This window comes from Mobula birostris, chromosome X (assembly GCF_030028105.1).
Source record: "Mobula birostris isolate sMobBir1 chromosome X, sMobBir1.hap1, whole genome shotgun sequence".
In the NCBI taxonomy this organism is placed as follows: Eukaryota; Metazoa; Chordata; class Chondrichthyes; order Myliobatiformes; family Myliobatidae; genus Mobula; species Mobula birostris.
In genome coordinates this window covers 67,325,041-67,341,946 of record NC_092402.1, presented here as the reverse complement: position 1 = coordinate 67,341,946, position 16,906 = coordinate 67,325,041, and the positions used below count along the sequence as shown (strand labels likewise).

Genomic DNA, 16,906 nt, shown 5'->3' with positions numbered 1-16,906 from the left:
CACAGGGGACTGTCTTGTCTCCCTTTCTCTTCACCATTTACACCTCAGACTTCAACTACTGCACAGAGTCTTGTCATCTTCAGAAGTTTTCGGATGACTCTCCCACAGTTGGATGCATCAGCAAGGGAGATGAGGCTGAGTACAGGGCTACGGTAGGAAACTTTGTCACATGGTATGAGCAGAATTATCTGCAGCTTAATGTGAAAAAGACTAAGGAGCTGGTGGTAGACCTGAGGAGAGCTAAGGTACCGGTGACCCCTGTTTCCATCCAGGGGGTCAGTGTGGACATGGTGGAGGATTACAAATACCTGGGGATACGAATTGACAATAAACTGGACTGGTCAAAGAACACTGAGGCTGTCTACAAGAAGGGTCAGAGCCATCTCTACTTCCTGAGGAGACTGAGGTCCTTTAACATCTGCCGGACGATGCTGAGGATGTTCTACGAGTCTGTGGTGGCCAGTGCTATCATGTTTGCTGTTGTGTGCTGGGGCAGCAGGCTGAGGGTAGCAGACACCAACAGAATCAACAAACTTATTCGTAAGGCCAGTGATGTTGTGGGGATGGAACTGGACTCTCTGACGGTGGTGTCTGAAAAGAGAATGCTGTCTAAGTTGCATGCCATCTTGGACAATGTCTCCCATCAACTACATAATGTACTGGGTGGGCACAGGAGTACATTCAGCCAGAGACTCATTCCACCGAGATGCAACACAGAGCGTCATAGGAAGTCATTCCTGCCTGTGGCCATCAAACTTTACAACTCCTCCCTTGGAGGGTCAGACACCCTGAGCCAATAGGCTGGTCCTGGACTTATTTCATAATTTACTGGCATAATTTACATATTACTATTTAATTATTTATGGTTTTATTACTATATTATTTATGGTGTAACTGTAACGAAAACCAATTTCCCCCTGGGATTAATAAAGTATGACTATGACTATGACTATGACTATCATCTGGGCTGGCTGATCTAACCCGGCTTTAATTTATATGGATGTGTTGGCGGTGGTAGCACAGGGAATAAGTTACTACACCAAGAAACAGTTTCGGGCTGTGATTCTGGAGGAAATTATTTCAAACCCCAGCATGGCAGCTGGGTGGGGGGGGTATTTTACATCTGGTTTCTTGGTGGGAGGAGAAGATGGCAGCGTGCCATGCGTGCGCAGCTTTCCGGTGAAAATGATATCGTCTCTGTTAAATAGGGGCCTTGGACAATTCTGATTTGATGGAGACAGACGTGAAAGCACAGAGGAACATCTGGAGAAACTTCTGAAATGCCCGCTCGCTGCTGTTACTGTGCGATCGAGAATCTTCAGAGGGTAGGCCCCAAAATCCTCGGCTTTGCCTGCTGTTGCGACTGAGGCTGAGGTTGAATCGTTCGGATAGAGATGGTACTCTGTGTCGGGGGCTGATTGGAGGCTCGAAGTTTTCGGACGACTCAGAGTCGGACTGTGGTTGGGTATGGCAGGGAGAGTTTTCTTGTTTCTCCCATCTGCGTGACATGTGGGACATTTGAAAGACTTTGAACTTTTTACTGTGCCATGGCCTGTTCTTCATCAAGTTATGATATTGTTGCACTGTAAAACTATATGTTATAATTATGTAGTTTTGTTAGTTTTTTCAGTCTTGGTCTGTCCTGTGTCTTGTGATATCACACTGGAGGAATAATGTATCATTTCTTAATGCATGCATTACTAAACAACAATAAAAAGAGAACTGCGTGTCCTCATAATCTAATCTAATCTAATCTTCAATCAATCTGGAATTAAGAAGTCGATGTCAGTAATGGTTCACTAATATAGAGAAAGAAATCTTTAATCCTTGTCTCATCTGGATATTGTGTAACTGCAGACTCGTGGTTAAAGGGCAAGTTGGGGTGTCAATAAATGCTGGCAGCCAGTAACTCCCACATCTGATTACTGAGGTGTTGCTGATCTGGGAGCCAGCAGGAGGTTCAAGGAGTATGGTGGGATATGGGTACAATTTAGGATATGAGTCATAAAGTTTTGGAGGCCACAAATTTAGGTGGAATAGAGAAAAAGAAACATTAAAAAATCATTTCTGGGAAGAGCTTGCGAGGGCTAGAGGCTGAATTAAATTTCCAATGAGTAAATCAGCTCTCTGAATATCACCTTTATTTAACTATTCACAAAGACAATTATAATGATCACATATTAAATTTGTTTCTAGGAACACAGTAGTTGGAGGAGTTTAAGTGACAAATGTACTTTAGGTTCTAAATCAAGTTTGGCCAATGCGACAAGAACCCTGACTGTAATCAGGTGACTGACGTACTGAGGTGTCTAGTTCTGTCATTTCTTCTTTCCAAAACGCTGTGGCACTGTCACGCTCCAGAGCTGTGGTGGAATGATAATCCATCCCCGGGAGTGTATTCGAGCCTCAGTGCCATAGTCGGAGGTTCTCTGAGCTTCACGCCCAAACCTGAACAAAAGGCATTTGAGGACAAACAATGATCAATTCAAGAACAAGAATGAAATGATCACTATAAAAGCATTATAACCTGAGTGACACCATCAAATAGCAGTAATCATCATCTTAACAAAAGCACACTCTTATACTTCTCTAACAGTGTAAATGCTCCCATTTTACTTGACAGGAATGTCATCATAAAATAATTATGCTGAGCTACATAAAGCAATGTTAAAACATTTCAGTCAAAGATGTGAACTGTAAGATACAACCATGAAGAGAAAGAGAGGGGAGATGTTTAGGGAGGGAATACAGGCAGCTGAAGGCACTGTTGCCAGTGGTGGAGTGGTGAAACTCAAGGAAGGTCAAGAGGCTAGAATAACAGTACTATCTCTGGCTTTTTCCACAGTCTCCTTTTATTTTCATTTTTCTCTTTAAATACAAGACCATTCAGCCCATTCACTCTGTGCTGAAGGTCTGTTTCCATCCAGGGGGTCAGTGTGGACATGGTGGAGGATTACAAATACCTGGGGATACGAATTGACAATAAACTGGACTGGTCAAAGAACACTGAGGCTGTCTACAAGAAGGGTCAGAGCCATCTCTACTTCCTGAGGAGACTGAGGTCCTTTAACATCTGCCGGACGATGCTGAGGATGTTCTACGAGTCTGTGGTGGCCAGTGCGATCATGTTTGCTGTTGTGTGCTGGGGCAGCAGGCTGAGGGTGGCAGACACCAACAGAATCAACAAACTCATTTGTAAGGCCAGTGATGTTGTGGGGATGAAACTGGACTCTCTGACGGTGGTGTCTGAAAAGAGGATGCTGTCTAAGTTGCATGCCATCTTGGACAATGTCTCCCATCCACTACATAATGTACTGGGTGGGCACAGGAGTACATTCAGCCAGAGACTCATTCCACCGAGATGCAACACAGAGTGTCATAGGAAGTCATTCCTGCCTGTGGCCATCAAACTTTACAACTCCTCCCTTGGAGGGTCAGACATCCTGAGTCAATAGGCTGGTCCTGGACTTATTTCATAATTTACTGGCATAATTTACATATTGCTATTTAACTATTTATGGTTTGATTACTATTTATTATTTATGGTGCAACTGTAACGAAAACCAATTTCCCCCGGGATCAATAAAGTATGACTATCAGCACCAGCAATTAATTTCATTCTACCAGATGAAAGGAGGATGGGCCTTTCCAACTAAGGCCTTCAGTAAATGTAGTTAAATGTAATGTGTGACTTGTTATCACTTTTTCCCTGTCATTCACACTAGCATGTTTTTGACTATGTTGTTGCTTAGTGTGGGTCTGAAGCCTAAATTCAGCATTTTAGTACCAGCTTCTTTCCCTCTGCCATCTGATTTCTGAATGGCCATTGAACCCATGAACACTACCTCACTACCTTTTTATTTCTATTTTTGCACTACTTATTTAATTTAGCTATTTAATTATATATACTTATTGTAATTTAGAGTTTGTTTTTCCTATATTATCATGTATTGCACCATACTGCTACGGCAAAGTTAACAAATTTCACGACATATGCCAGTGATATTAAACCTGATTATGATTCATTCAATCTCTTTGCTGTCATTGACCAATTTCAAAGTTCAAAGTACATGTATGTCACCACTATGATTCATTTTCTTGTGGGCATTTATAGTAAGTATAAAGAAACACATTAGAATCAATGAAAAACTGACAAATACAAATTTGTGCAAATACAAAAAATGATAAACGAATAAGTAATAAATATTGAGAACATGAGTTGTAGAGTCCTTGAAAGTGAGTCCAGAGGTTGTGGGATCAGTTCAATGTTGGGTGAGTGAAGTCCTCTATTAAGGTCCACAAGAAAGGAATACGTAATAGCTTTTTGACCTCCACACCTTCTCTGTGCTGGGACCTCTGCTGTTTGTGATGTGTATAAATGACCTGGATGAAAATGTAAGTTTGCAGATAATATGAAGATTGGTGGTGTTGTGGATAGTGTAGAAGACTGGCAAAGAATACTATGGGACGTAGATCAGTTACAGATATGGGCCGAGAAATGGCAGATGGAGTTTAACATGACCTAATGTGGAGAGTTGCTCTTTGGTACGTCAAGTGCAAGGAGATAGTGCACTGTTAATTGCAAGACCCTTAACAGTGTTGCTGAGCAGAGGGACCTTGGGGTCCAAGTCCTGACGAAGGGTTCCGGCCAGAAACGTCGACTCATCGTTTCCACAGATGCTGCCCGCCCTGCTGAGTTCCTCCAGCGTGTTGTGAGTGTTCGTGGCTACACTAGTTGATAAGATGGTTAAGAGGGCATATGGCATGCCTGCCTTTATTACTCGAGCAATGAGCTTAAAAGTCAGGAAGTTATGTTGCAGCTTTACGAAACTCTAGTTAGGCTGCACCTGGAGTATTGCAGACAGTACTGGTCGCCCCACTATAGGAAGAATTTTGAGGTTTTGGAGAGGGTGCAGAAGAGGTTTACCAGGATGCTGCCTGGTTTAGAAGGCATGTGCTATAACGAGATGTTGGACAAATTTGGATTGTTTTCTCTGGAGTGGCGGAGGCTGAGGAGAGATCTGATAGAGGTTTATGAGATTGTGAGAGGATTAGATAGAGTGGACAGACAATATCTTTATCCAAGGGTTGAACTGTCTAATACCAGAGGTCATGCATTGAAGGTGAGATGAGGTAATTTCAAAGGAGATACGAGGGGCAAGTTGTTGTTGTTGGCTTTTTTTTACACAGAAATTGGTGGGTGCCTGGAAAGTGCTGCCTGGGTTTGCGGTAATGGCAGATACATTAGATAGAGATGTTTAGATAGGTACATAAATATGAGGAAAATTGAAGCATACGGACATTGTCCAGGCATAAGGGATTAGTTTAGTTGGCCACTTGATTACGAATTTTTTTGGTTCAACAGAACATTGTGGCACTGTTGGCTCATGGAAAATGCCAACGATGCCATCACAACAGACATCTCAGTCCTTGATCAGAAACTTGAGACAGTGCATCAGTTCAAATACCTGGGGGCAATCATCAGTGATGAAGAATCAGGACCAGAAGTCCTGGCAAGAACCGCACAGACAATGACTGCACTACACAAACTCAGGACAATATGGAGGGACAGCAACATCACCATGAAGTAGAAGATTAGACTCCTGCGTGCATTGGTATTCTCCACCTTCCTGTACGCATGTGAGACATGGACCCTCACAGCAGAGCTACAGATGAAAATACAGGCATTGGAAATGAGATGCTATCGCAACATCTTGGGCATCTCATACTTGGACCACATCACAAACGAGCAGGTCCGCAAGACCATCCAGCACCACATTGGCCCCCATGAAGACCTTCTCACAATGGTGAAGAAAAGAAAGCTGAGATGGTACAGCCACGTAATAAGATCCAGTGGCCTTGCAAAGACCGTTCCTCAAGGAACTGTGGAGGGGAAAAGAAGGAGAGGTAGACAGAGGAAGAGATGGACGGACAACATTAAAGAATGGACAGGGAAAACATATGCAGTGATCCAGGCTCTGGCACACAACCACGACAGATGGAACAGACTGGTGCAAAGCTTGTCATGACGGCGCACCGACGACTCCACCAGGAGTTAAGGGCAACATTGTGGGCTGAAGAGTCTGTTCCTGTGTTCTATGTTCTAAGGACATCAATCAGATTGGCATCTGCCCAGCCCATGGACACAGGCAGTGAGTGTTGTTTGTTTCTGATTGTAAGTCCAGTAGAGCTCAGCCTAATCTTGTCTATTTCTGATTCTCACACGTTACTTTTTAGCTCTCATGAATGCTTAGACTTGAAAGGTGGGGGTGGATGTCATTTTTAAATTATTATCTATCACAATTTCCCACCCATCCCTACACACTAAGGTCATTTTGGAGGACAATTAAGGGTCACATTGGTGGGTTTGGAATCGCATACAAGCCAGAACAAATTAAGATGGCAGACTGCCTTCCTTGAAGAGCACAGGGACTACCATTTAAAGCTGATGTACATATGAACTTGCATGGAACAATACAGTACAGGAACAGGCCCTTCAGCCCTCCATGCCTGGCCTGACCATGATACCAATTTAAACTAATCTCATCTGCCTGCACCTGGTCCATTCTCTTCATTCTCTTCCTGTTCATGCCTCTTAAATTTTTGTTGTTGTCTCTGCCTACACAACTTCCTCTGGAAGTACTTTGCAGGCACCTACTACTGTGTAAATGGAAAAAAACTTGCCTCATAAATCTCTTTAACTTCTCACCCTCTCACTTTAAAGTTATGGTTCCCTAGCGTTTGACATTTCTGCCCTGAGACTTTGACTATCTACCCTCTCTCTGCCTTCTCTATCAAGTTTCCCCTCAGCTTCCAACATTCCAGACAAAACAATTTAAGTTTATCCAAACTATTCTTATCACTAATAATCTGCAATCCAGGCAACATCCTTGTAAAGCTCTACTGCACCCTCTCAAAAGCCTCCAAATCTTTCTTGTAAGCAGGTGTGACTAGAACTGCACACAGTACTCCAAATGTGCCTTAACCGAAATTTTCAATCAAGTCAAGCTTATTGTCATTTTGACCATAAGCTGCTGGTACAGTACACAGTAAAAACGAAACAACGTTCCTCCAGGACCATGGTGCTACATGAAACAACACAAAACTACACTAGACTATGTGAGACAGCACAAGGCTACACTAGACTATGTAAAACAACATAAAAACTGCACTAGACTACAGACCTGCACAGGACTACATAAAGTGTACAAAACAGTGCAGGATAGTACAATAATTAGTAAACAAGACAATAGGCACAGTAGAGGACAAATTACAATATAATAATAAATCATGTAGATGTCAGTCTAGACTCTGAGTATTGAGGGGTCTGATGGCTTGGAGGAAGAAACTGTTACATAGTTTGGTCGTGAGAGCCCGAATGCTTCGGTGTCTTTTTCCAGATGGCAGGAGGGAGAAGAGTTTGTATGAGGGGTGCGTGGGGTCCTTCACAATACTGTTTGCTTTGTGGGTGCAGCGTGTGGTGTAAATGTCTGTAATGGTGGGAAGAGAGACCCCGGTGATCTTCTCAGCTGACCTCACTATCTGCTTCAGGGTCTTGCGATCCGAGATGGTACAATTCCTGAACCAGGCAGTGATGCAGCTGCTCAGGATGCTCTCAATACAACCTCTGTAGAATGTGGTGAGGATGGGGGGTGGGAGATGGACTTTTCTCAGCCTTTGCAGAAAGTAGAGACGCTGTTGGGCTATCTTTGCTATGGAGCTGGTGTTGAGGGACCAGGTGAGATTCTCCGCCAGGTGAACACCAAGAAATTTGGTGCTGTTAACGATCTCAACGGAGGAGTCATCAATGTTCAGCGGAGAGTGGTCGCTCCATGTCCTCCTGAAGTCAACAGCCATCTCTTCTGTTTTGTTCACAACTTCTTTGTTTATACAACTTCTTGTGGAAGCTGGTGAATCTGTGGACATTTTTCACTCAAGGATTGTGGAGGCTGGATCACTGAGGTACTTAAATTTTCAGGAGTTAAGGGAATTGAGGGCTATGAGGGATTGGCACAGGGGAAATGAGGCCTGGGGCAGATCAGCCATGATAATGATTGGTTGGCATGGCTTGAAGGGGCCGAGTGGCCTATTTCTCATGGATTTTTACATCATGACCATCAGTTCTACTTAATTATTTGAATTTTTCAATTTGCCATCTGGTCCTGCCTTCCAGGAACTTACTATCTACAGTACCTTCATTATTTACCTTCCCCAAGGCAGATCCACATAAAGACTTTCAAAGAGCAATGTTTTGGAGAGATGGATAACAGAAGCCATGTGCTTTGAAACAAACCACATAGACAATAGTGTAAACCTACCTTTGGGGCTGGAATACAAAGGAAGGGTTTCTTCCAGTTTTTTCTGGGACATGGATGATGGAGCTCACCAGTGAGCTCAGAATATGATCACTGCCCAGTCTCTTTGCAGTATACATGTCCTCATCCTGCAAACAGTCAGATTTGAGCAATTAGTTAGCCTCCCAGAATGGAGAAATACACTCCTTGCCTCCAATTACTCTTCACTCAACAGTGATGCTCAGCCCTGTGGTTAAATTGTTTGCTGGATAACAAACACCCAGGAGGCAACAGGCTGGAAGAAGAGAGTCAAGTTTTAGATGGCCAGTTCTCTCTGACCTCTCTACTTGAAACATCTGGGTCTGTGGATTTCAAAGTGTCAAGAAAAATGAGCTGGAAGTCCTGTGGAATAAATCCCAGCGCAAGCAAACAGGGAAAAGAAACATTCAACCCACAAAATGTTAGAAATTGCGCATAACACAACATCCATGGAGTGGGAAACAAGTCAGAGACTTTTCTTCAATTAATAATTATAACAAACCAATAAAGTTGCAAAAAAAATTGGAAGACTATTTTTTAGGTTCCTGATGGAATGCATTTCTGTCGGACGTGTTGCCAGGTTACTAACCCACGGGCATTTGTAAAAACTAAAGCAAAATCCCACATATCCTGGGAATCTGAAATAAAAACAGAACACTGGGAATGCTCCACAAGTCAAACAGAGAGGGAAACAGTTAGACCCAATCCCGGAGGAGCCCCCACAATGTAGCCCCCCGGCCCCCCTCAGGGTCGCTCGGCTCGCTGTCGTCTAGGGAAATAGCCCTCGGCCCTGCCAAACTAGGTAATTAGTTTGTGTGGATGCTGTGTGATGTACCCCACACCGCCCAAATAACAGACAATACACCAGATACGATTAAATGGTTTACAGTTTATAGGTATTACTGGAACTATATAATTAATAGAGAATAAAATATAACAGGAAAATAAAAGGTGCCACACTTATCAAAGTTCAACCTCTCCATGCACAAACAGTTGGAGCTCAGGACCCTTCTTCTTCACCCTGCGACCCTTCGGACCACCTCGACTGGCCGCCTGGGACCAACAACGGTGGTCGACCAGACACTCCACACAAGTCCGTCTCCGTCTCCTCTCCTCGCCAAACACCCCGCTTGGGGTCCCACCCCATTAGCGGCATTAGCGGACTCACAGCACCTGATCCATTCTCTGTCTCTCTCTCCCACCTTCTGCCCCAAAACCCCGTGCATACAATATCTTATAGATACACCAAAAACATAACAACTATCCCAATTGGTTCATAACACTTTCTTATCAGTAATGTGATTCAACAAACTGCTAGTGGGAGGGCTTTCTCAGCATTTAACATAACAAAGAAGCATTCCCAAGTATAACATAACAAAGAAGCCATGTTAATTAGCCTAGGCAGTAACATAAGAGACAAAACCCCCTTACAAATATTTACAGTATTTTCAGCTTTATTGGACAGATAAAAAAAACTTCAGAAAAACAGTGGAGTTCTTATCACTGCAGTATGAGCTCTTGCAGGGAAACTGACCTCACGATCTGCCTGATAGATTGTCTTGAGATCTCCCTCTTGAGTGCATGTCGCCATTCCTAGGTAGCTCACAAATGAGCAAAAGACAAGGAGGAATAGTTTGCTGTCCATTGCTGAGGGTGGTCAGAGGAAGCAGAAAGCAGCAGTGATAGTGGCTCCAAATGCACAAACATCTCCACCCTGCCTTTTTAAACCATTTCCTTGAATTCTGCAGAGGGAAACATGTATGACTGAAGGGGTGGGGTTGGGGGTTGGGGAATGGGAAGGGTGGATAATAAAAAGTGTGTTTAACACAGCAAAGCTTCTTTAAGAAGAATGATTTAAAAGCCATAATGGGTTATGTCACTGCAAATTTGCAATCATTAAGTGATTAAAAAGAATAATTGGTGCATGGGGAGTACTGTTAGGCTTGTAGGGCACATCTGAGTCACTTTTCCAAATGGCACAGAATTCATTTGGTATGCCATTATCAAAATAAATCTCAAAGTAGTCCCCAAGGCTGAAGGAAGCAACTAGTGTCACCGATTAAAAGTAAATAATAAAACTCTGATAGATTTTTCTTTAAATCAATAACTCTGAATTATTCATTGTATTAAGCTACAGAATAAAATGAGTACTTTTAGAGCTTCCAGATATTAATCTGCAAATTACTTTGAATGCCAAAAATTCAAAAAGTTCACACCCCTCTCAGTTTTATATCTGGTGGCAGGAGGGGTTGGGTTGTGGTGAAGTTGAAAGGAAAACTCCTTTGCAAACTTTTCCTTTCCTTCAAGGAGGTGTGGCTTTCACAGACTCACAGTAGGAGACCATTCAGCCTGGTATGGGAACTGTACTTCCCTCAATCGCAGGACTCTGCGGAGAGTGGTGCAGACAGCCCAGCACATCTGTAGATGTGAACTTCCCACTATTCAGCACATTTACAGAGACACGTGTGTAAAAAGGACCTGAAGGATCACTGGGGACCCAGGTCACCCCAACCACAAACTGTTCCAGCTGCTACCATCCGGGAAATGGTATTGCAGCATGAAAGCCAGGACTAACAGGTGATCAGACTGATTAATTCACACTGATACAATTGTATTTCTGTGCTGTATTGACCATCCTGTTGTATCTACTATTTATTGCAAATTACTATAAATTGCACAATCCACATTTAGATGGAGATGTAAGGTAAAGATTTTTACTCCTCATGTGTGTGAAGGATGTAAGAAATAAAGTCAACTCAATTTTTAAAAAATGGATTTTAGGTTACTACGTGAATCCTTAAGGTACTATCCAGGAGTGATAGTGGGGATAAGCTCCCACTACCTACTAAATGCTCCCAATGGCATGCGTCTCAAGTAGCTTCTAACAACCAAGGCCAGCTCCTGGCTTTCACATCTGGCTGAGCTACTGAGCCTGGCAGAACCATCTCTACTGACAGAAGTGGCAAAGACAGATTACTGGCGCCTTAAAACCAGTCGCTTTGGGCAGATGGGGATCATCAGCCATGGTTGGCAGCTCATCTAGGAGAAGGAAAACTCTGATTTCAAACCTCTGCTGCCTTGCAGCTGTACCCACTCATGGGGAAGGCTTCGGGAGTAAACCCTGAGGAAAACTCTGGAACTGGATTCCCTAACGCAGTTCAGCATTGAGTTCAATGCTGACTGCCAACTCCTGCGATGCTGCCAGTGTTAAACTGTATCGGTCTCCGCCGTTCCTTTGGATTCATCAGCTGTGTGGGGGCGGGGGGGCTGCTGTACAGGCAACAGCTTGTTCTCCATATCGTACTGCCATGGCTTGCGTATCAGTTAGACAGCTGGAGCGCAACGTCCACGGCCGACCCCGACCAGTGGAGGGCCTCAAGGTTACTCCCAGTTCCCAGCTCTCGGTCCCTAGCCCTGCAGCTTGCAGCTGCTCAGGATCTCATGCAGTAACTCTTTAAATGTCAGTAAGGTTTCTACTTCTATTAGGCATGGAGTTCCAGAACACCTAATACTCAGAGAGTTAAATAATTGTTTGCCCATCCCCTACTACTACCACCTTGGATCTACGGCAACTGGATATCAACCTCTTTGCATGGGGAAGTAGGTCCATGCTGTTTATCCGCTCTCCGTTAAGTATCCTTCCAGTCCCCTTCATTCCAACGAGTACGATTTCCACATCTATTATGCTCAAGATGCATTCAAGACAGCCACACTGTATGAGGTGTTCATTCCAATCCCTAGAGCATTCTCCTGGACAGAAAGAGCAGGGGAAAGGACTGGCATGTTTGCTCTCCAAGGAGCTGGTGTAGAGTAGACGGGAGGAGTAGTCTTCTTTGTATGTCATAACAATTTGGTGGTGCTAGTGTCACCAGACTCAAGTATAACCCTTTGCTGTGGCCGAGGTTAAAAGAGCTATGGGAGAGGGGCTGCTGCCCCATTGCCATTTTCATCTCTAGCGATAAAACACAAGGTGAGGAGTCACACTCAGCCCGATGAAACCATCGATTATAAACAAAAGTCGAATTTGCTGACTGACCCTTCATTCTGAAAGATCCAAATCAAGCAGATTACCTTTCTGGTACCTCATCCCTGGCCTTTAACAAAGAGCTTGCAGTGAAAAGATTTTACAATTACTCTATCTTCTACCCATGTATCTGCAAGAGGTGAAACACCATCCTTTTCACCTCGTTCCTTCTCTCCATTCAGGGACCAAAAGTCCTTCCAGGTGAAACACTAGCACGTTCTCATATCTAGTGCTCCGCATTCTATGTTCACAGCGCTATCTCCCCTGCATTGGAGAAACCAGATGCAGATAGGGTGATGGCTTTGCAGAGGCTGCGCGTTCAATCGGCCCCTGAGCTTCCTGCTGCCTGCTGCTGTAATTCTTCAGCTCACTCTGTTCCACTGGATCCCAATACGAGCTTGAGCGGCAGCTTATCCTCCACCTGGGAATGTCACTGCTTTTCTTAATAATGAATTCAAAAATTAACTGACTTTCCTGTTTGTGTCAGGTAAGTAGCTGTCCTGCAACTTTAAGTTTCAGCATCATATGTAGAAAAATATAAAATAGGAGCCCTTTATTGCTGTTTCACTAATGAGTATGATCAGGTCTCTTAGAACCACTATCCTGTTTTCTCCCCATTTGCCTTGGTGCCTTTTGTATCTAGAAATATTATCTTCCCCCTTAAATATATTCAACCGCTTGGACTCTACAACCCTGCATGGTAGTGAACTCACAGGCATCTGAAGTGAAGTGAAAAAAATTCACTTCATTTCTGTCCTAAATGTCTTAACTTGTGACTCTTCTAGATGCATCCAGCCTCTTGAATCCCATTAGAATTTTGCTCATTTCAGTGAGATCCACCTGTTATTCTACACTCTGGTGAACAATCAACCAAATCCCTCCAGTCCCACCATCCCAGGAATCAGTCTGGTAAACTTTTAATGCACTCTCTTGATGGTAAATATATTCTTTCTTAGGTATGAACACCAAAATTGCACACAAGTATTAGTAAATTAGAGTCATAGAATACTACAGCACAGAAACAGGTTCCTCGGCCCATGTCAAACCATTTAAACTGCCTAGTCCCATAGCCCTCCATACCCATCCCATCCATGTACCTATCCAGGCTTCCCTTAAACATTGAAATCAAAATCACACCCACCACTTGTGCTGGCAGCTCGTTCCACACTCTCACCACCCTCTAAGTGAAGAAGTTTCCCTTCATGTTCCCTTAAAACATTTCACCTTTCACCCTTAACCCATTACCTCTGGTTGTAGTCCCACCCAACCTCAGTGGAAAAAGCCTGCTTGGATTTACCCCATCTAAACCCCTCATAATTTTTGTACAACTATCAAATCTCCTCTCAATCGTTTATGTTCCAAGGTATAAAGTCCTAACCTATTCAACCTTTCCTCATAACTCAGATCCTTCAGTCCCGGCAACATCTTTGTAAATTTTCTCTGTACTCTTTTAACCTTATTTACATCATTCCTGTAGGTAAGTGACCAAAACTGCACACAGTATTCCAAATTAGGCCTCACCAACATCTTATATAACTTCAACATAACATCCTATCTCCTGAATTCAATACGTTGATTTATGAAGGCCAATGTGCCAAAAGCGTTTTTTATGACCCTGTCTATCTGTGACACCACTTTCAATGAAGTATAGACCTGTATACCCACATCCCTTTGTTCTACTACACTCCTCAGTGCCCTACCGTTCACTGTGTAAGACCTACCCTGGTTAGTCCTTCCAAAGGGCAGCACCTCGCAATTATCGACATTAAGTTTCATTCTGCCATTTTCAGCCCATTTTTCCAGCTGATGCAGATCCCTCTGCAAGCCATGATAGGCTTCCTCACTGTCCACTACATCCCCAATCTTGCTGTCATCCACAAATTTGCTGATCCAGTTAACCACATTATCATCCAGATCATTAATATAGATGTTAGACAACAACAGACCCAGCACCACCAGTCATAGGTCTCCAGTCAGAGAGGCAACCCTCTGCTATCACTCTCTGGCTTCTCCCACAAAGCAAACGTCTAATTCAATTTACTACCTCATCTTGAATGCTGAGCGACTGAACCTTCTCGACCAACCTCCCATGCGGGTCCTTGTCAAATGCCTTGCTAAAGTCCATACAAACAACATCTAATTTCCTGGTACTGTAATTTTGTTGAAAAACTCGAAAGTTTGGTTAGACACAACATACCATGTATGAAGCTATGCTGACCATCCCTAATCACTCTATGTCTATCCAAATACTTATATATCCAGTCCCTTAGATATAGGGACTTATCCACTACTGATGTCAGGCTCACCGGCCTATAATTTCCTGGTTTATATTCGGAGCCTTTTTAAAACAGTGGAACAACATTGGCTATCCTTCAATCCTCTGGTACCTCACCTGTCACTAAGGATGATTTAAATATCTCTGCTTGGGCCCCTGCAATTTCTGCACTTGCCCCCCACAGGGACAAGGGAACACCTTGTCAGGCCCTGGGGATTCATCCACCCTAATTTACCTCAAGACAGCAAACACTCCCTCCTCTGTATAAGGTCCACGATCTCACTGATGTTTTGCCTCACTTCTACAGACCCTGTGTCCATCTCCCGAGTAAATACAGATGCAAAAAATCCATTTAAGATCTCCCCAATCTCTTTTGGCTCCACGCATAGATTACCATTCTGATCTTCCAGAGGACCAATTTTGTCCCTTGCAATCCTTTTGCTCTTATCTGTAGAATCCCTTAGGGTTCTCCTTCATCTTGTCTGTTAGAGCAACCTCATGTCTTTCTTTAGCCCTCCTGATTTCTTTCTTAAGTGTTCTCTTGCATATCTTATACTCCTCAAGTACCTCATTTGTTCCTACCTGCCTACACCTGCTTTGCACCTTAACCAGGGCCTCAAAATCTCTCGAAAACCAAGGTTCCCCACACTTGTTATCTTTACCTTTTATTCTGACAGGCACACAGAAGCTTTGTACTCTCAACATTTTCACTTTTGAAGGCCTCCCACTTACCAAGTACACCTTTGCCAGAAAAGAGACTGGCCAGATCCTTTCTGAAACCTTCAAAATTGGCCTTTCTCCAGTTTAGAATCTCAACTCAAGGACCAGACCTATCTTTTTCCATACTTACTTTGAAACTAATGGCATTATGATCACTAGATGCAAAGTGTTTCCCTACATGAACTTCTATCACTTGCCCTGTCTCATTCCCTAATAGTAGATTAAGTATTTCACACTCCCTCTTTGGGATTTCTATGTACTGATTAAGGAAACTTTCCTGAACACATTTGACAAACTCTATCCCATCTAGTCCTTTTACAGTATGGGATTCCCAGAAAATATGTGGAAAGTTAAAATCACCTACTATCACAACCTTATGTTTCTTGCACAGTCTGTGATCTCTCTTAAAATTTGTTCCTCTATCTCCCATGGTCTACTGGGTGGTCTGTAATATAGCCCCATTAACATGGTCATACCTTTCTTATTTCTCAGTTCCACCCATAACACCTCACTAGATGAGTTATCTAGTCTGTCCTAAGGACTGTTGTAACATTTTCCCTGACTAGTAATGCCAGCCCTCCTCCTTTAATCCCTCCTGCTCTGTCATGTCTAAAACAACAGAAAACTGAAATATTGATCTTCCAGTCCTGCCCCTCCTGCAACCAAATCTTGCTGAAGTCTATTTACACAAATCCAACAATACTTACAATACTCCTTGCATTGAAATGTACATAATTTACAACATTAGTCGCACCATGCTCAACCTTTTGATTCCTGACTTTGTCTGAGGTCTTAACAACATCTGTCTCCACTATCTGTTCTGGCATTCTGGTTCCCATCCCCTGCAACTCTAGTTAAACTCACGAGGATATTAGTCCCTTTCTAGTTCAGGTGCAAACTGTCTCTTCTGTACAGGTCCTACCTTCTCTGGAAGTAAGCCCAATGATCCAAATATATGAAGCCCTCCCTCCTGCACAAACTCCTTAACAACATGTTAAACTGTACGAGGAGTGATTGATACATTCATGGCCTAAGGTAGAAGGAGTCAATTTTAGAAAACCTAGCACATTTATTTTTCAACATAGTCCCATCCTACATTTACACACTTAGTCCAGCGGTCATGAAGCAAACGGATCCCTTCTTTGTAGAAGTTGGCGTCTTTGACCTCCAGAAAGTGGTCCACAGCAAGGGTGATTGATGTTCGTGACCTAAGGTAGAAGGAGATGAGTTATACAGCTCTCGTTACATGCACATGCAGTTCAACTCTTTGAGTGATTATGCAGAAAGTCTGAAGTTAATAACTCATCTCCTTCTACCTTAGGCTATGAACTTATCAATCATCCCTGCTGTGGACCACTTTCTGGAGGTCCAAGACGCCGACTTCTACAAAGAAGGGATCTGTATGCTTCATGACTGCTGGACTAAGTGTGTAAATGTAGGAGGGGACTATGTTGAAAAATAAATGTGCTAGGTTTTCTAAAATTGACTCCTTCTACCTTAGGCCATGAACTTATCAATCACCCCTCGTATAATCTTCTTATTTCTGACCTCACT

At 43.3% G+C, this 16,906-nt stretch overlaps 1 protein-coding gene across 1 annotated transcript; it reads right to left on the bottom strand.

Annotated features, from left to right (window-relative positions):
• Positions 1-2,132: 2,132 nt before the first annotated feature.
• On the bottom strand, positions 2,133-16,506 carry npffl (neuropeptide FF-amide peptide precursor like). The gene is made up of 4 exons (XM_072248808.1): positions 16,459-16,506; positions 9,868-10,097; positions 8,319-8,443; positions 2,133-2,448 (listed from the first exon to the last, which is right to left on the bottom strand). Exons 2-4 carry the CDS (start codon positions 9,976-9,978, stop codon positions 2,319-2,321), a joined length of 366 nt encoding a protein of 121 aa, XP_072104909.1. The 5' UTR covers positions 9,979-10,097; positions 16,459-16,506; the 3' UTR covers positions 2,133-2,318.
• Positions 16,507-16,906: the final 400 nt, after the last annotated feature.

Excerpts from the sequence above, each read along its gene's own strand:
- npffl (XM_072248808.1), bottom strand. The coding sequence starts at position 9,978 with ATGGACAGCAAACTATTCCTCCTTGTCTTTTGCTCATTTGTGAGCTAC. Across the intron at positions 8,444-9,867 it reads TCTATCAGGCAGATCGTGAG|GATGAGGACATGTATACTGC; the intron begins GTCAGTTTCCCT and ends GACTGTTTGCAG. Across the intron at positions 2,449-8,318 it reads TTTGTATTCCAGCCCCAAAG|GTTTGGGCGTGAAGCTCAGA; the intron begins GTAGGTTTACAC and ends CCTTTTGTTCAG.